The 19,625-nt window shown below is 35.7% G+C and overlaps 2 protein-coding genes across 16 annotated transcripts; one reads left to right on the top strand and one right to left on the bottom strand.

Moving 5' to 3' along the window:
• Positions 1-313: 313 nt before the first annotated feature.
• LOC122570273 lies at positions 314-4,777 on the bottom strand. 15 transcript variants are annotated; one of them, XM_043732382.1, is made up of 6 exons: positions 4,690-4,777; positions 2,066-2,117; positions 1,809-1,976; positions 1,545-1,618; positions 1,242-1,465; positions 314-495 (listed from the first exon to the last, which is right to left on the bottom strand). In XM_043732382.1, exons 2-5 carry the CDS (start codon positions 2,102-2,104, stop codon positions 1,372-1,374), a joined length of 375 nt encoding a protein of 124 aa, XP_043588317.1. In that variant the 5' UTR covers positions 2,105-2,117; positions 4,690-4,777; the 3' UTR covers positions 314-495; positions 1,242-1,371. The 15 variants fall into 15 exon arrangements, 13 of the variants coding, with proteins under 13 accessions (XP_043588317.1, XP_043588318.1, XP_043588314.1 ...); XM_043732383.1 differs by lacking the exon at positions 4,690-4,777 and adding an exon at positions 4,169-4,304; XM_043732379.1 differs by lacking the exon at positions 4,690-4,777 and adding an exon at positions 3,811-3,871.
• LOC122570272 lies at positions 4,323-19,244 on the top strand. Its single transcript, XM_043732370.1, has 5 exons — positions 4,323-4,608; positions 11,062-11,216; positions 11,762-11,995; positions 12,083-12,188; positions 18,264-19,244. Exons 1-3 carry the CDS (start codon positions 4,323-4,325, stop codon positions 11,927-11,929), a joined length of 609 nt encoding a protein of 202 aa, XP_043588305.1. The 3' UTR covers positions 11,930-11,995; positions 12,083-12,188; positions 18,264-19,244.
• Positions 19,245-19,625: the final 381 nt, after the last annotated feature.

The raw sequence follows: 19,625 nt of genomic DNA on the forward strand, positions 1-19,625 counted from the left end.
AATGCGATTTGCTTGTTGCTTGGACAGTTTCGACGCTGAAATTTGCGTGCACTATGTTCGACTTATATAAAACTCAGCGAAAGAGGGTAAGATGGTCGCCAGATGTCGATGCGTCTCCGCAGTGCATGTTCAGCTAGCCTGAGGACCCGTTATAAATCTTAAGATTTAGTTAACTAAAGTCCTTCAAATGGACAAACAGTCTTTGTCCCAACTACGGAAAGATAGGGGAAACCTACTTCCTCACGAACGACGCTTCCCGCTAGCAACTTTTCCTCAAGGGCGGCTAGCATCCTTTTCTAACCATCGACGTGGAAATTGACCAATTAACAGCAATGTCAATTTCCCTCACCTTCCGAACGAAGGCTTTCTCCACGATTCCGATGATCTCGTGCCCTTGGGCACACCCTGTCGTAGTTTTCCTCGGTGGCATCATCGCGACGAAAATTCATTCCTGTTTGCGACTTTATTAACGAAAAGGAATAACGTCTTCGCGATCTGTTAACCAAGAGTCGGACATAGATTTTGTGAGAGCAAGCAAGGTTTCTTTCACGCCCTTAACCCCAGCTCTAATCCTAACGCTAACCCGACATATATATATATATATATNTATTATAATTATTATATATATATATGTCGGATTGGCATTATGATTAGGGTTGGGGTTAAAGGGGCGTGAAACGAACATTCGTTATGGTTAGACTTTGTCGTTATGCAATAGAGAAGATATTGACTAATGCAAACACGATTGTTACAGATATCGACAAGTAACCGTGGTAATTAGATACTCGAGACGCTAGTGACAATGATTCTAGGTTCGATAACGAATCCACGGTCAACAGGATAACTCTGTATTAAACGTAAAATACTTTAACACGCAAACACGTTTAATGGGACGCTCTGTATATACTTCTCGATGTGTAACTCTTCAAGGCGATCGCTCGAATAACAGACTGATGGAATTTTTTCAACCTTTACGACTGCATTCGTTTGTTATATACTGGTCCGAAGCATCGAGAAGGTTCCAATCACCGTTGCTAGGCAATCTCTGCTTGGAGTTTGATTGTTAATACAACGTGTGTCCCATTATATTGACATCTCCGAGAAAAAATGTCCATCCCGTGACCGCGGCTACGTTCGGCGACCAGTTGTGTCACCTCGAACCCAATCCTACTATCACAAGTCTCGAACAAATACAATGAATGACAATTGTTTAATTACGGCTATAGTAGAATCTAGATTACAATATTACGGGATTTTCCCATAGTTCCAAACGGGAGGCTCCAGTGTCCTTCCATCTCCGACATATATATATATATATATATATATATATATATATATATATATCAGCATCGAACATAATCAACACAAATGTCACACGATTCTTCGTTCTTGCCCACGACACCTCACAGGTTGACTACGCCTTCTGGGACCACTCACACATTTTGGAACCCGTCTTCCTCTTACGCTGAAACAACACACGTAGTAAATAAAAGATGAATGACGTAAGACAAATTAAAAATAGTAAAACAAATAAAAGTACTCACTGGGAAAGTCTGCATAAGGTATCTTTGACGAAGACACCTCCGTATTCACCATTTAAAATCATAATCACCAAAACCTAAACCGAAAAACAATAAATCAAACCAAACACCGGAGGCAACAGTCACTTGGAAATATTAATCAAATGAGCAAAATATATCTTATATACAACGGAATATAAAGGTATAAAATTACACCAACAAATAACTTAAGCACGACACTATTGTCAAACAGAACGTCAAGACACGTATCACGAAATCTGTCCGTACACTGGGAACGTACAGCAGGGAAAATTCCCCCTGACCAGAAGGGCGGTGACACAGGAGAACATCCAGGACTTCGGTAGAAGTCTCCTCAGGAAAGCGAGCCTTCGCACAGTCATCTGTATCGTCTTCATGAGCCATCCACACATTTTCGGAATCTCTCCTCCTCTTGCGCTAAAACAATACATACAAGATCAGGGAGACAGACGGACGAAATACCATAGGAAACAGGATAAAGTTAAAATAAATAAAATAATACATACTTGTACAGTTTGCACAAGCGCAGATACTTCCATGTCCATGACCCAACATAACCTGTACTCACAAAGAAAACATAAAAACCACAACAAACTAAAATACCGAGCAAGCTTAAACAAAATAAAATAAATAAAAAGCAACACTCAGAATAATTTATTCAATCTACAATATTGAACTAACCCGTCAAATCCACGCACTATAAATTAAAATTTACTACGAACTAATGCCGTATTCACAAAAGAAAATGCAAACTATCACATAAAAAGCGATCAAAACTCGTAAGATGTGGACAGATAATAAATAACAGAAACTCATAACACGCCACTATGAATATAAGACAACCTCAAATTGTAAAACTATATACCTTATAGAACGAAACCGTCACACAATACAGATGTCACAGGAGTCTCGGAATACAGCGCTAGGATAATCACATTTTCCATACCATAGTCATCAAGCAGTAGCAGCATACCTATGCGACCGGCATCCAGCGATAACCCCACCGGAACTAAACGCTTGATATAAAAAAACCTCCCAAGTCAGCACAATACACTCTATTCTGGTCTCTTCTGTTCTGTTTACGACATTCTGTATCTTTACTCTGTCAGTTTATATAATAAATTTTGCAATAATTATCATAATCGAAGTACCAATCTCTCACCTTACGTGCGGAAAGCGAAATAATCTCGAACCGACGTGACAAAATTGGCGAACCTGCCAGGATAGTGAAAACTGCTCCTTGAGAAAACAAGACAACCAACTTTCGGGAAAAGGATCAACTTGGACTACGGTCATCCTCGACGACAAAGTCACAACCCACGAACCCACAAAGAACTTCGATAAGTTGGCTTTCGTACATTATCGAAACAGTAAAACCAAAATACGTTCTGAAGATAGTGACTCTTCTTCCGAAAGTGTCATATCTCTAAATATGAACCCAACTGACAAGAGTACCGCTAAACAAAACGAGCTAATCGCTACCCTGATTGAACAATTTCAAAGCCTAACTGGCGAGTTTAAAAAGTTTAGGAATAGCACCGATCAAAATATTAAAAACATAAAGGAATTTACGGAAACTAGCGTTCTAAAGAAATACGTGATCTTGCAAAAACCATGGGAATAAAATACGACACCGATCGACACGAGACCGACCAGCCGCAAACGAACACCCATTTAGAAACCATTGCTGATAACGTAACCGATGACGAAACTGACGGACCGAACGCTTCACAAAGACCACGAGCCATGTCTAGCCACGCCGCGATTAAACAAAGAAACAACTACAACGAAGATCAAGGCTTCGAAGCAGAAAAGGCCATACGAACTATCGAGACACTACGAGGTCGAGATGACGTAGGCGTTGAAGATTTCATCTTATCGGTCCGAAAAGCGAGAGCTAGGTGCAAGGCAAGTGACAGAGAGCTATTATTAGATCTCATACTGATAGAAAGGATTACAGACAACGCGAAACGAAACATACGATATCTAAAAATTAACTCGTTCGAAGACTTATATTCATGCTTAAGACAACACATATTAACACCAACAACTATTAGCAATTGTTGGGACAAATTAAAGAATTTAAAACAAGGGGCAACGGAAAGTGTACAATCTTTCAATTCCAGATTTCGGCAACAGCTGAATGAATTAAATTACGCAGCCCAAAACGAAAACCGCACGCCAACTGAACGACGCGTAGCTATAGATATCGAAGAACGCGAAGCACTTAAAACATATTTGCTCAACTTACGATACGAAATAGGACAGATGATAGTAGCTAGCGATCCGAAGAACCTGAACCTTGCCCAACAACTAGCAGCTGATAGAGAACAATGGTTACGAGAAGCAAATCGTGCCGCCAACCGCCCAAAAAACCAATCTCACGACACTATATGAGTATCCAAGCGAAATACTACCAATCCACGACCACAAACTTTTTCTCAGTTACCTAGCCAACCATTAGACGACCGTATGAAACCGATGTGTCCCAAGTGTTTACAAATCGGACACACAGCCGAAACCTGCTACTCTCAAATATTCCATTCGCCAATCAAGGAAAGATTCCACCTCGTGTAAACCAAACAACGGAAAATCTAGAGGAAGCTTACCTAGAATCAACTGCACCACCACCGGAAGATTACTATCAATTGTACTGCGACGAAGAGACGGAGGAAGGGCCAGATTCCTCATCGATACCGGAGCAGGAATCAACCTTATAAAAGAAAAAGCCTCACTAGACGTCCTAATCCAAAGACCTTCCTAATGGGAAGTGACAAACACACCACTGACAAAATTTGCAATCTAACTATGCTAAAAAAAAATCACCAATTCCACGTAGTCCCTAACAACTTTCCCCTAATCGAAGACGGAATAATCGGACTTCCATTCCTGACAAAGTACCGATACAGTGTCACTAACAATAAACTAACCTTAGACGAAATTATATTACCATTCCAGAAAACCGATAGCAAGGTAGGACCAGGCGAAACTTTAACTTCAACCCAATACATCGAAGGGAAACCCACAACAGTATGTTTCATCAACACTGGTGAGCAAATCACATTACAAACGAAATAGAGAAACCCGATAAACTAAGCCAAATTAATAAATTCGCACAAATAATACGTACCAAACATATTGATCCAGAACTTCGAGAACCCCTTGAGAAAATCCTCATCAATTACTTAGACGTTTTTAATATGGAAACAGACTCATTACTATGTACCAACTTGACCGAACATACAGTCACACTCAAGACAGACAAACCTATAAACATCAAATCTTATAGGCTGCCTGAATGTCATAAAAAAGAAATTGAGACTCAAATCAACGACACGTTAAACAAACGAATCATAGAAGCATCGGACAGTCCATATAACGCACCAATTTGGGTAGTCCCAAAGAAATTAGACGCATCAGGCAAACAAAAATCGAGAATTGAATCTATAACAACATATTTCAGAAAATTAAACGAACAAACAGATCAAGACGCATATCCTTTACCAAATTCGGACGAAATACTCGATCACTTTGGCAAAGCTAAATTTTTCTCAGCCCTAGACCTCTCGTCAGGTTTCCACCAGGTATCTATGGAGCAAAATTCCAAAAAATATACTGCATTCTCAACTCCACAAGGTCACTTCCACTATAATCACATGCCTTCCGGCCTTAAAAACGCACCGGCGACGTATCAACGTATGATGGACGGTATCACGGTAATAATACGGTATTACGGGGATTAATAGGAAATAACTGTTTTGTATACCTAGATGACATTATAATATTCGGAAGCACCATCCAAGAACATAACCAAAATCTAGCTATTATACTAGACAGATTACAAAATTTAGGATTAAAGATAGAACCGGACAAATGCGAATTTTTGAAACCAGAATTAGAATACCTAGGACACGTAATAACAAAAGAAGGAGTAAAACCTAATCCCAAAAAGATTCAAGCCGTGAAAGACTTTAAAACACCAAAAACCGCAACCCACATAAAATCATTCTTAGGACTCGTTGGATACTATAGAAAATTTATACGCAATTTTTCTAAAATCGCGAAACCACTGACAGATCTCACAAAGAAAGACACCCCATTCCATTGGACCGATAAACAACAACTTGCATTTGACACATTGAAACAAAAACTCTGCGAAGCCCCTGTACTACAATATCCAGACTTTGACAAAACATTCACATTAACAACAGACGCAAGTAACGAAGGACTAGGAGCAATACTGTCACAAGACGGACATCCTTGTTGTTACATATCAAGAACTCTGAATCCACCCGAACGAAATTATACCACGACAGAAAGAGAAATTTTAGCAATCGTGGGGGCAAATGGGCCGTGAAAAGACTTAGACAATACTTGTTAGCACGACGCTTCATTATTCAAACCGACCACCAAGGTCTTAAGTGGCTACACAATTGCAAAGATCCCTCTAGCAGACTGATTCGTTGGAGACTCATACTCGAAGAATATGACTATGAAATCGAATATACAAAGAGTAAAGATAACACAGCTGCAGACGCTTTATCTAGAGTTTACGCGGTAACTTGCGACGAAGTAGTTAACCTCGACCTAGTAATTGATCTGTGGCGGTACCCGCCACGGAACTTTCCGCCGGCTTCACAATACAAATCGTTAGGCCGCCAAAAGCGCAACATCGACATGCCCGTTGTGCCATCGATATCCCTATGTTTCCTCCGCCAAATCCTCGGAAGAGGACACACGTGGCAACTGCCGCGGCACATCTAATAAGGGCGTCCTAGTGGGGATATCGATGGGCACCTAAAGAAAGAATTCGTTTTGTTCTCAGAAAGGCGTCATTCCGTTCTGAGCTACGAAACGCGAAACGTCTCTGGTGTCTAAGCGAAACGAAACCGACGACGATTATTGTGCTACGCGTCGAGCGACATTTGCTGTGAGCGTTATTTGTCACACGATAATAAACTATTGTTATTGTTAAACACCTTCTAGTGTACTTTCATTATCCGGCACGACACTCATAATCACCTCAGATCACACTAACTCATTCAACGCGTAGAAAGACAACAACGAGAATCCGAAACTCTTAGAAATTAAACCGAATGACCAAACATTTTACCAATTAACTCGAAACGATTTAGGAGAATACGACGAGACACTTTGGATCAGAAGACGTTACAAAATTCTTAAAGATACAACAAAAATCGACATAGGAAATAATGATTTCACTGAATTAAAGAAAACGCAGATTAAACTCATGCTAATAAATTTTAACGACACATTTTAAGGACATCTTAAAACTAGACGAAAACGAAATACTACAAGCAATAAGGGAAAACCATAACGACACCGTAGGACATTTAGGGATACAGAAAACGTATCAACGGATCAAGGATAAATTTAAAATCTCCCGACTTTTAGAAAGAGTAGGAAACTTCGTGAAAACATGCGACACATGTCAAAAGGAGAAATTAACACGTATCAGACCCAAAGAATCCCCACAAATCTCAGACACACTACTTAACCCTAACGACAAAATCGCTATGGACATCATAAGACCGATGACGAAAACCAAACGCGGGAATCAATACATACTTTCAATTCACGATGAACTTACGAAATATCTGATACTAGTCCCCCTTAAAACGCAACGAAAAGAGTCCATAATTAACGCGCTCATTGAACACTATGTTTACATATTTTCGACACCAAAAACGATCCTAACAGACCAGGGACAAAATTTCGTTAGCGATTTAATGACGAAATTTGAAGAAGCCTTTAAAATCAAATACATCAAAACAACTTCATTTCACCCACAGAGTAACGGATCCCTCGAAAGAACGCATGCCTCAATTAAGGACTTAATTCGTACTGCATTACACGACAATGACGAAGAATGGGACGAAGTACTTCATTTCATTTGTTTAGGGTACAACAGCGCGAAACATGAAGGAACAGGATTCTCTCCCTTCGAATTGACCTTTGGACGAAAAGCTAACTTACCTTCCGCAATATCCAAATTCCCCACGCTTACCTATGATGATATGTACTCACTTTGGCAAAAACAGTTGAATAAATATTGGGAAACTGCACACAAAACACTTATTCAGAATAAGCAACGATATAAGCGAGACCAAGAGAGAAAGATTGTTAAAACTCAGACTGTGTTTAGGAAAGGAGACTTTGTTTTAATTCATAATGACAATAAAAGAGATAAGTTGGACATTGAATGGTTAGGACACTACAGAATCAACGATGTGAAAACTCCTTATTACATTATTTCTATTGATAATGTTAAGAAAAAGATACCGAAATGGTAACCGATTGAAAACATACTTTTTTCAGGATAATTCTGACCCTAGCACTAGTAATAATACCCTTAGTTAGTTGCCTTAAATTCAAGGGATAGGAATTACGCTTTGTAAACAAACTCAACCAATTCACGATCGAAATCTACAACATGATTGTGTCACGACCGGCTCACTTTAAAATCAGAGATAAAGATGTGGCGGTACTCGGCGACAATGTATATCGCCGAAGTGCCTAATGAGTCATCGATATCCCAACGGTCCTTCCGCCAAATGGTCTAGAAGAAGGGCTTGCGTGGCAACGGTCGCGGACGCCTAACAAATGCGCGGATAGTGGAGATATTGAGGGGTGACAAAGAAAAAAAGAAACAGATCCCATCGAAAGTCAAATTGTAAGAGCTTCAGTCTTGGAAAGTCACGGCTGGAGTTCAGAACCAGATCGCAATTAGTGTAAACTAAGTGTTCAAAAATAAATTCTCTTTTTTATTTTTTTATATTTTATTTTTCTTTTCAACTTTGATTTCTTTTTATTATTTTATGTGACACATACGTGATAAAAGATTGACTAACGCTCAGCACCGAAGACCGTAGCAATGCAATAGCCTGATGCGTTTTTGTTTAAAACATACGAACCGCAAGACGGCAACTGACACACAACCACTAATAAATGTCAGGCGTTGCTATTGTAACATCAATCACATCTCAACCTACGTCAGAGATAAGCATCGACTCCGAGCTTCGGACTCCTTTGGACACATCACCACCTTATCATCATAGCCTACACCAAAGCTATGACACACCTTAGTCTACATCATAGATAAGACATCGACCCCCGACCTTCGGACACTTCTCCACATCACAACCTACACCGAGTCCCTCAACATCCTCAAACCAAAAATGTATGTAAGTCGAGACTTCAGACAGCTCGGGCAGTTCTTGTTCTTGTTCTGGTTCCTGTTTTTGCGCACCCCCTTTCTCCGGTTCAGTGTCATTCTCTTGCTTGTAAGTGGTAAATTTATAATAAAGTTCGATGAAAGAAGATTAATAGTTGAGTTACGACTCAGCATTCTTTTCTCTTATCATCCAACCCTGAAGTTTACGTGACACTATACCCAGTTCCTATGCAAGCTGGTAGGAGCTGCATCTCGTCGACAAACTTCCAAAAATTTGGGAGTCATATCTATTTTTTAAGCAGTTTTTTTAAACAAATCCAAGTAATCTTTTTTTGCATCCATAATTTGCTTTCAAGGGGCAAAAAATTCAATGAAAGTACAAAATCTGTAATCATGTATGACTTTTGCAGAAAACTATTAATGTAGTTTAATTTCTCTAAAAAATACATTTCTCTGAAAGCACCTAGATTTTTTTAATGTAAAGTAGTTTCCAAGATATGAGGACTTTATTGAGTTACACTGAACTTTGATGATTTATGTCACTCCTTTAAACTGAATCATTGCTACTAAAAAAATGTCTTGCATCTGCCTTGCGCCAGCCCTGGTTGCGAGCATCATATACATGTTTGGAATTGTGACATTCTGATCAGGTGTTAAATACTTAATAAAGATGAGTCACCAAAATGAATAGTAATTATTCAGAATAATTTACTAACATCGTGTCATATATGTCTAAATTTGCAACACCTTGTTCAATTACTAAAATAATAATTCAACGTTTTCTAGTTTATCAGTTTAACTAACTAATTTATATAATTAAAATTAGTATATTCAGAATTCGTTATTATTAAAATAAATAAATAAAATAATTAATAAAATGTAGTAATGTATCTAAGTTGCTAGCAACATGTAACATATGTCTAAATTATGACATTTGTTCGAATGTTAAAGTACGTATAAATGAAAACATCCTTTGAAAAAAGTAATTACTAATTGAATAATTTCTAGTAGTGTAAAGATGTATCTAAATTAGCGACACTTGTTTAAATGTTAACTACTAGATGAAGCACCACGAATTAATAATTAATAAATAAATAGTTACTGGTGACAATATTGCGGTGATTGGTTAGAAACTAGTCATGTTGGTATTGCCATATTCAATACTCATTATAACTAGTGGCATTCCATAACACCACGTGCTAGCTCCATATCTAGTTAAAACAATATAATATTTACAATTAAACTTTCATACACAATTAAGTGGTTACTTGATTTCTAAGTGGTCATCGCCGGACGCGCGTGAGTGCAATGTCGATGAACAATGTTTAATTTACTAAACTTCAATTTATCACAACAGTGATACCATTCCATTGTGTATAGGTTAAGTTATGAAACATATCAATCTGTATTACTGTTCCACCCATTAAGTAACTATAAATTAATGTATATAAATATTAAGTTAATAAATAACATAGCAAACCGGTATTTTAATGAATAATTCAAATTATAAATTAATTAATTAATTAATTAATAATGGATAAATAAAAAGATAACTAAATAAACAATTACAATAATTAATTAAATAGATGGACAGAACAGAGTAAATAAAAGTAGATAACAGATAATTAATTTCTTCACTTGTTGGTTAAAATAGTTTTTATGGGCTATATCCTGAGTCTAAGCCTTATAGAAAGTTCATTATGGAGCCACAAAATACTTGGAAGTGATTCCATATATCATCGTCTACAGTAACTAATGTAATCATATTCTTGGTGCTTAAACTTTCATCGGCATGGTTTTCATGGGCTATATGTTGGGAGGCCCATCTTGGACATTTAAACAATACCTGTTCAGCATCATCGAGCTCTTCATTGCAATCCCAGCATTGGTTATTGCTTTCTTTAATTATTCTGATTCTATATGTGATAAAGATACCATGTCCGGTAAGCATTTGCATTGTATAATGGTCAATAAGTTTTTTATTCTTTATAAAAATGACTACATTGTTTATCAATTTTCTTGTCCAATTTGTTATATATTACTTTCTCCAATCCTCTATTGCTGTTTCTTCCAATTGTTCTATCTTTCCCTTGAGTGAGTTTTGCACCCTATCGATTATGTTTTCTATCATATTTAATATGTGCCTTTTTTCACCTCATATATCTTTTCTTGCAGCTGTGCTTTAATGTGTATTGGCATGTTGCCTGTCAACACACACAGGGCTGCATAGAAGACAATCCTATGAGCTGTTGACGTTGTCATTAAAGCCGATCTTTGTGCCTTTTTTAATATTTTCTTTATTTTTAGTCATTTTCGGAGCCTCAGCCCATACAGGAGAGACATATAGTACCATCGATTCTCAGAACAATCTTCTAACTAGGTTAGTAGGACCATTTATGTTGGGAAGTAGTACTATCAACACTCTGACTAAATGCATCAGCTGTACCGCATATTGTTTCCAGGTGTGCAGTGTAATTTCTGATGTTGCCAATTGTTAATCCCAAGTATATAATAGTGTTATTTATAGTAATTAGTGTATTTATAATATTTACATTTATTATCTTAAGTATTTGCGTACCAGTCAATAGAATAATCTCTATTTTTTCTTTTGCAATTTGCAATCTAGCGTTATTACACCAAGTCATAATTGTGTTTATGTTTATATCTAGTTTATTTTCTATACTTTCTTCTTTATTGACACCCATTAGAATTGCCAAATAGTCTGCAAAGACTACAGTTTGTAAATTTTATTATATTATCAAATTTATTGAGAAGTCCATCGTGCACTAAATCCATAATAATAGCGTAGACATTACATTTAAATTTTCCATTAATGCTTCTAATTATAATCTCTCTGTTCTTCAGGTAATCATATAATATCATAAATGTTTCCTTTGCCTGGCTTCCTTAATTATTGTTACCATCTAAGGGTGTTGAAAACATTTTTAATGTTCGACACCCATGTTCGACAGCCATCTGGATGTATACTAAATTTTTCTTTTTGCAGAAATCTGCAAATTTTTTAACCTGTATGGTGGGACCAACCATGCTTCTACCTCTGCGGAACCATACTGCCTTTTGTGATATGGCTCCTGCCAGATATTTCTCAGTGGAGGATTTAGAAATATTCCCCCATATATTGCTCATCGCAAGTAATATACTTAAGATCCAATAGGAAGTAAGAAGAAGGGGATTATTTCCTGGTTTTGCAATACTACTCTGGCAATTTTCCATTTTTTAGGTATTTTATCTATTTCGTATATAGTATTAATCATGCTTAGTATGTCGTGAGCTTTATGATTAAATAATAATTTAAATATTGTTCCAGAGACCCCATCCACGCCAGCCGCCCGTTTAGAATTTAATCGTCCAATGGCATTTGCTAACTCCTCCATTTGGACGGTGATACATACATCGTCGTCTGTTACTTCCTGGTAACTACCATCTCATCTCTCATCTTCGGCAGTTATGTTTGTTTTTGTGGTGAAAAGTGTACCTATAATGCTATTAATTTTATTTGAGTTTAAGTTATCTACTGGTTTCTTGTTTTTTAATTTATTTATAACGCTTTTATAGGGTTTATCCTATGGATCCCATTCTAAGATTGCAACGAATTCCTTCCACACTTGTTCTTTGCCTTTCTGAATTAATATTTTCAGTTCCTTTTTATTCTGCGTATATACTTTGGTAAGATCCTCCCCATTGCTGGCTAGTTTAATACAGCCCTTCTACTTTTATTTTCCATTTTTCAAAGTGGGGCTATATCCTCATTCCACCGATAGTTCTCGTTCTTCTTACCCCTTGGCAGGAAGACTTTTTTAAATTCGGCTTCACGCGTTTTTTCTAAAATATTTTAGAGAAATTACCCATAGCTCATCCTATAAGTTGTAAAATTTATTAGTAGATTATTTTTTATTTCGTCAAATTTATTAATAAACCTGTCCGGATCGAAGTCCTTCGTCGAAAATTTATAATGACCTCTATTTCTGTTAAATTTAAATTAAAAATTTGTGGCATCTTTGTTCTTTTGTAAAGCCTAGCTAGGTTATTATTTACGCTCACTATGTCAAGATAGCTATTACTATTGCTCCTAACAAAGGTATATTTTTTTGTTGACGTTTATGGTTGTAATGCCATTTCTTACCAAGGCCTCCATTAAGGTTCTATCCTTTTTGTCAGTTTTATCTCCGCTTCATGCTGCCGATTTTGCATTATAATCGCCAGCAATAAGTATTTTACTTTGTTTTTTACATATTCTTTTCATTAAGCTTTCTAATTTGTCAACATATTTATAGTAGCTATCTTTGTTGATGTTAGGAGAACAATATCCACTTACGTAGGAAATATCCCCTATTCTTATTCCCACCATACCATCTTCCTGTATTATGGTATTATCACATGGGAGTGCACTGTTAAATAATGCAACCCATATGGATGTATCATCTTTTATGTTTTTCTACCAGTACATCTATTGTTTCTTTGGTTCATAGATGATAACGATATCTGCTCTGACTTCATAAGCACATTGGTACATTAAATCCTGTGCCAACTTGCAGCGATTTAAATTTGTCTGCAAAATCTTTATCTTTTTATTCCACTATTTTCCTCTTTCATTGCTCTTCTGTATATAGGACACGCCAATGACCTAGTGACATGTTTTTTATTTGCTAAACCATGAGCGCTGCACATGGTGCCGCATGGTTCGTTAATGCAGTTCTGCATATTGTGATCCCTAACTTTACATTTCCCGCAAAGTGCCTTTCCAGAGCTAACTTCTTTGCACTGATTTGAGGTATGTCCTATTTTATGACACCTAAAACATCTATTGATTTTCGGCAAGATTTTTATACTTGTTACTGTCAATCCAGCTCTGATTTTTAAATTGTTATAATTGGCAGGAACAATTGATGCGAGGACAACAATGGCTTGTCATGTTCCCCACGGGTTTATTGGCAGTGTCTTCACGTCGACACAGTTTCTGTTACTTATGCTTAAGTCACTACAAATGTCGCTTCTGAGCTCTTCCTTGCTCAGCGGATCGATGTTTTTGACTTCCAATGACACCATAGTTTGTAGTGGTTTTGACTGTACTCTGTTTTCCGTAACCGTCTTTATTTTCTCTGAAATCTCACTTGCTGATGCTTTTGCTTTTATTAATTCGACCAAGATATTCCCGTTCCTTGTCTTCCTAACACCAGTCGTTTTCTTGAGAGCTTCATAGCTCTCATAAGCTCTCTGTAGGTTTCGAGCCATTCTTTTCCACTTTCGACCTTAACAAGTATTGCCTCCGGTCTATTGCGAATTCTTTGGTGACTTTTCACTTTTCTGCTGTCCCTTTTGGGTTGGTGTTGATATTCTTCGATTTTTTTTGTCTTCTCTATTTTAAGTATTTTCTTATTTATTTGATCTTTCTATTAATTAATTTCACTACTATTGTTTTCCCTCTGGGTGTCATTTTTATCTATGCCAACGCTCCTTTCTTAGATCTTTTCCTAAGTTCTTCCCCTTTGTCTTTCACTGGGAAGGTCTGTTTCCTTTTACTAATTTGGTAGTGTTCTTTTTGTATCAATCTGTGTTTTGTAGCTACTATTTAGGGCGCGACGTTGCCACCGACTTTCTGTGAGTAACCTTTTCCTTGACCGATGTAATCCTTACTCTTCATTTTTTATATAACACGTTGACTGCCACGACACCCGTATTCGGGTGTCAGCAAAGTTTCTGGTCGGGCTGCGTAACACATATTCGGGTGTTGCTTATTTAACTACTTGCAAAGGATTGTCGTAAGTATTTGAAAAGATATTCCATAATAATAAAATTGTTGAATTGTTATAAAAATAATAGAAAAATGGTTTATTAAAAAAATTACTTAGAATGTAAAATTTTAAAACATTCTATACATAGCTGAGGTTGGTCGGGACAATTTGGACAATAAATTGTTGTTTTCTTCAAATTCTTTTATGCCTTTGTTCGGTCTATTCGACGTCTTTTATTTGCATAACATAGTTTGCATGCGCGTCTAATGCTTCTTCCGGAATCATTTTTCCGAACGGCGATATTATGCTGACTCCGTCGAAGACAAGGATTTTTTGTATTTTCAGACAAGCCTAATAATTTTGCAACTAATAATTGTCTAAATATTCTAATATTTCTAATAATCTCCCTTGTTGCAATTTTGTAAACCGTCAAAGCGTTTACAACAGAAATTTCCAGAAGGATTTGATTCTTTTTCTAATTATGGTGGCATAAAAAAACATTTAGTCGGAATAATTTATACCACACTTTCCTTCATTATATTCAACAACAGCCAGTGGTTTTAATGTTACGAACAAACGAAACGAGAGATCATTCTTGAGACCACCACTTGAGCGACCCGCATTACTAAAATATCGATGGAAGCACCTAGCAGAGAACGCTTGGTACTGCTGCACGCGTAGCCTGACGGAGATTTCTTTGAAAACACGCGTGGCAGTCAACGTGTTAATTCTTGGATCCATTCAGAAGTGCCACTTATATGTCCGTTATTCTTTTTAGTGATCTCTGCTATTTCTGCATCTTTTTTTGGATAATAGGTGGAGTCTCGTATTTATTTTGTTTGTTAATTCTTTTATTTGTTTATTGTTTGTTAATTCTTAATTCTTTTCTTCCTCCATTCCTTTTGTTTTTACCGCCATTGGGGTGTTATAATCACTATATTCGAAATATTCCGAAGGTGTGTCGATATGCAATTCACTTTCATCAGCATATTTACTCTTGTTGACTGGGATTCTCGCCGAGCTTTTTTTGGAATAAATGCCATTTTCCTTTGTTTCTTTTTTTAAAAAGGATAAAATCTTACTCTCCACTGCTGTAATGCCCGAAATGATTTTCGGTCTATTATTCTTTTTGTTCTCCCGTGGAGACGTGTTGCGGCTACTGCTTATTTGTCTAACTTAATTGTATTTGATTTTATCATTGTCTTTGGACTCAACTGATTTCCAATTCCTCCTATTTCTCTTTGTAACAAGAGTGTTCCTGTACTCATTTGCCCAAGAGCATTTGAACTCAATAGTCGTGATTCATTCGTGCACCTGGGGAAGCTTGTACTGACATGTCCTGATTTAGATGAACCGTTAGTGCCCATAGCCCAGTCACATTTATATAGCCTGGTTCTGATGTGCTACTCAGGTGTTCTGACTCTCCAAATATTATTCGCGAATTTGAGATATCAGTGGCACAGACCCATTTCCTGAACACATTGTCTCATGTGACTTTAATCAATCTTGATTTAGTTGGGCCCATTCGATAATTGTTCTCCTGGATATATTTAACCGGACCCACTAGCACTCATTTGTACTAGTTTATTAGCATTTATTAATCCGAATCAAATTGTATCATGTATAAATACTATACTTATCCCGGTACCATAGCTCCTCCGTAGGTACCGTATGTACCTAGTTGAGAATTAGTATTTTGACTGATTGCCTCGTTAAATCCTGCTTCATTTATCATGAGATTAATATTGTCGTTATGAAGTAGTTCTCATGCAGAAAAAATATGTGAGATATGATAATACATTAGCGTACAAAGTTAAAGACTGATTGCATTTTAGATGAAAAATTGTCGATATTAAAACTGTCATAATTTTGTGAAAAGAAATTGGATAATAATTTACCTGGGCTCATTTTAAAACACGAAGCTTTTTCCTTTACAATCTTGTGTTCATTTTTAGTACGTGTGTATGTGTGTATGTTTAATTTATTTAAAAGCGGCTATTATATCCTCGTTACTTTATCATTTTTTTGACATCGATCGTCCATGGACGCACACTATAACACACAATAAACGCATGTACTATACACACAAACTGTGTACAGTTCGAACAATAAACACATACTACACATGTGCCAGAAACATTTATAAAAACACATATCCTATATACACTCTAAGCACGCAGAAACTAAATACGCATTACACAAATAATAATTACACGCACACTAAATATGCATACTACACACGCATTAATTACACACGCATTACACATACGTCACGCGTGGTTCAAGTTTGACCGTTCAACCTCCTCGTGATATACTTTGAATTATTCCAATGCCGACGGTACACTTTTCATTTGACCCCTTGTCCTATCCGTTAACTCCCGATTGCTCGGGCCACAATAAACAAAGAGGTCGGTCACGCGTCGAACTATTTAGCTATTTAGCAGTGTGCTCGAACTTGCGCTAAATGTATACGTCTTATGGCATGTATGTCATTTCGACTCAACAATAGGAATTGTGAAATAATAAACATGTTTGGGCACAACTAATACTTTTCAGACGTCTGGGAAGTAATTATGATCGATTTATCAGTGAACAAAAATGATTTATTATTTAAAAGTGGATAATGTATCAATGGCAATTTGTAAATTAATGCTTAATTTAAATTAATAATGTTTTGAGAAAACTCGTAGAAAATTAGTAATCTTCGACTGTGTGATATTTTTCGAAACAATGAAACACAATAGGAAACACAATATCGCTACCATCACTAGCATTATCAGCAGTATTTACCGAATCACTATCCACAATAATAACATATTTCTCACTACCATCATCAATATTAGATTTTCTTTTTTACTGGCATGATAGGTATAAGGGTTGTTTAATTCTTTTAGGAAATTATAACCTAAACGCGTGAGCATAACGAACAATTATACGTAACTAAAGTATGAAAATATCGAGAACAACTGAACTACGAGCCTGACTCGTGTTGTTTACGTTAGTTCAGAATGAAATACCACGAGCCAGGGTCGTGTTTACGTTTGGTCCGAACGAAGTACCACGAGTCTCACTCGTTGTTGTAGAAAAAAAAATTTAACTCCGTAGAGCCGTCTGAATTTGTAAAATTTTCGAAAAGAGAAAATATCTTCGCTTTACCACCTGTTAAAAGAATAAACAAAGAATTGTGAAAGAGGATTAAAATGAGCTCATGTAGTTGTACAATTTTATTTTTTCAACGAAACTATAACAGATTAAATATCATTAATTTTTCATCAAAGAAATTATCCTTTAATTTTACATACCAATAAGCCAGTGTAACAGCACAGGAATGTACAATGTATGGATAATGTGAGTCTCACAGAGGTTAAATTAATCATATTTACTTACTGCAATTTCATAAAAAATAAAATAGCTTCTAATAAAAGATAAACTTATTCCTATATGTATATGCTCCAGGTCATGACGAAATAATTAGAAATATCAAGATACATTAGAAAATATAAGGTTTTTTAACATCATCATTTTTCTTTACTTCTCAATTTATAAAGTTGATCAACATAGCTTGTGAGTAATTTACTTAGATGATTTAATATCAAGTAGATAGTACATTGCAACAAACTGTAAAATCTGATTTTTCTAAACAATGCTTTATTTATCTGACCCCCTCAAACGACAAACAGTTTATATAACTGGAGCTCATATAATAGGAATTTATTGATTCTCCCCACTACCTATGATTTCTTATTTAAATAATAGAAGTTCACGGCCAGTTAAGTGGATTCAATTTCTCCATAGGACTTCAGTTAATTGGATCTAACTAGAATTTCGTGTCAATAAACAGAGTTCAGATAAATGGAATTTTACTGGCATCTTAATAAATCCACGCCTTAAAATTCGACCTATTTGTAATATAGTTATGAAATTGAAATTTCCCTTCAAGATTACATCATATTCCAACACAATTTCTTCTCCGTAAAATAATGCAAATATTTTCAATTAAATATGTTACATTTTCTTACATTATTTAATAATCAGAGATGGATCGATTAATAAGAAATTTTTTATTAAATTTTTTTAAACTAAAATTTTATACGTGAGGTTTATCAAAATACTTAAAATTTTACAAAATATATGTAATAAATATACATATCCTCTTATAATGCTTATTTTAAAAGAGATAGGGAAAGATATGGTTACAACTTTTTAAAAACAAAACAAATTCTTATCCGATTCACGCTAGTATGAATTGTCCACAGAAATTAGTATTTGCATCGATTTTTATTCCCTTCGAATTTTTGAAGAATGAAATGTTATTTTACTATCTAAAATTATGATGATCGTGCTACGCACATCTGTAATTTATATAATACGAAACGTAAAATTTATTATTTTATAACTATTATAACCTTCAGATTTGTTTTCAAGGATATGCTTAGCGTGGTTCCAGGCAATATATATAATTTTTAATAAAAAATATTGAACGTTGTTCATTATCTATCTTCTCTTCTTGAATTGTATTTTTACTTTGCTGTGACAATTACTAGAAGATTAGAAGCTACAAATAAAACCGGCTTTTTATTTTTTCATTTTAAACTGACATTTACATTTACATAACCACTGTTTTCATAACGAGCAATTTTACTTTTAGACAAAGATTTATAATGTAATATAATACAAATGTTGTACAAATATGTATTAGACCTCACTGATAAAATAATAAACTCATTTAAATATTAATAAGTCCACCCTATATTAGAATTTATCGAATTTTTCAAAGGTCTAAATAAGTAAAAAAGCTAGGCTTATCATCGTTAAATATAAATTTTACTTATGGAATGTAAAAAAACATATCACTATAATTATACAATTCTTAATTATATAATTATACAATCAGTCTTGTGTATAATTTCTCTATCAGCATGACTGTAGCGCGAAGATGACACTAGAAAGTTATTTTTTGATTTTGTTTTCGTTAACAAAAAATGCAATAGGGAGAAAGTAATCTACAAATAATTTCAAAGATCTACATATTTCGAGGTAAAGCTATTAAATTAAAAAATATCCTTGTAAAGATTTGGTAGAGTTGCTAGTTGATTATAACATTTTTCGGAGTGTAAA

This window comes from Bombus pyrosoma, linkage group LG8, assembly GCF_014825855.1.
Source record: "Bombus pyrosoma isolate SC7728 linkage group LG8, ASM1482585v1, whole genome shotgun sequence".
Taxonomy (NCBI): Eukaryota; Metazoa; Arthropoda; class Insecta; order Hymenoptera; family Apidae; genus Bombus; species Bombus pyrosoma.

Excerpts from the sequence above, each read along its gene's own strand:
- LOC122570272 (XM_043732370.1), top strand. The coding sequence starts at position 4,323 with ATGGGAAGTGACAAACACACCACTGACAAAATTTGCAATCTAACTATG. Across the intron at positions 4,609-11,061 it reads AGTATGTTTCATCAACACTG|TCATTTTCGGAGCCTCAGCC; the intron begins GTGAGCAAATCA and ends CTTTATTTTTAG. Across the intron at positions 11,217-11,761 it reads GTACCGCATATTGTTTCCAG|AAATCTGCAAATTTTTTAAC; the intron begins GTGTGCAGTGTA and ends TTCTTTTTGCAG.
- LOC122570273 (XM_043732382.1), bottom strand. The coding sequence starts at position 2,104 with ATGGACATGGAAGTATCTGCGCTTGTGCAAACTGTACAA. Across the intron at positions 1,977-2,065 it reads CGCTTGTGCAAACTGTACAA|CGCAAGAGGAGGAGAGATTC; the intron begins GTATGTATTATT and ends GTATTGTTTTAG. Across the intron at positions 1,466-1,544 it reads ACCTTATGCAGACTTTCCCA|CGTAAGAGGAAGACGGGTTC; the intron begins GTGAGTACTTTT and ends GTGTTGTTTCAG.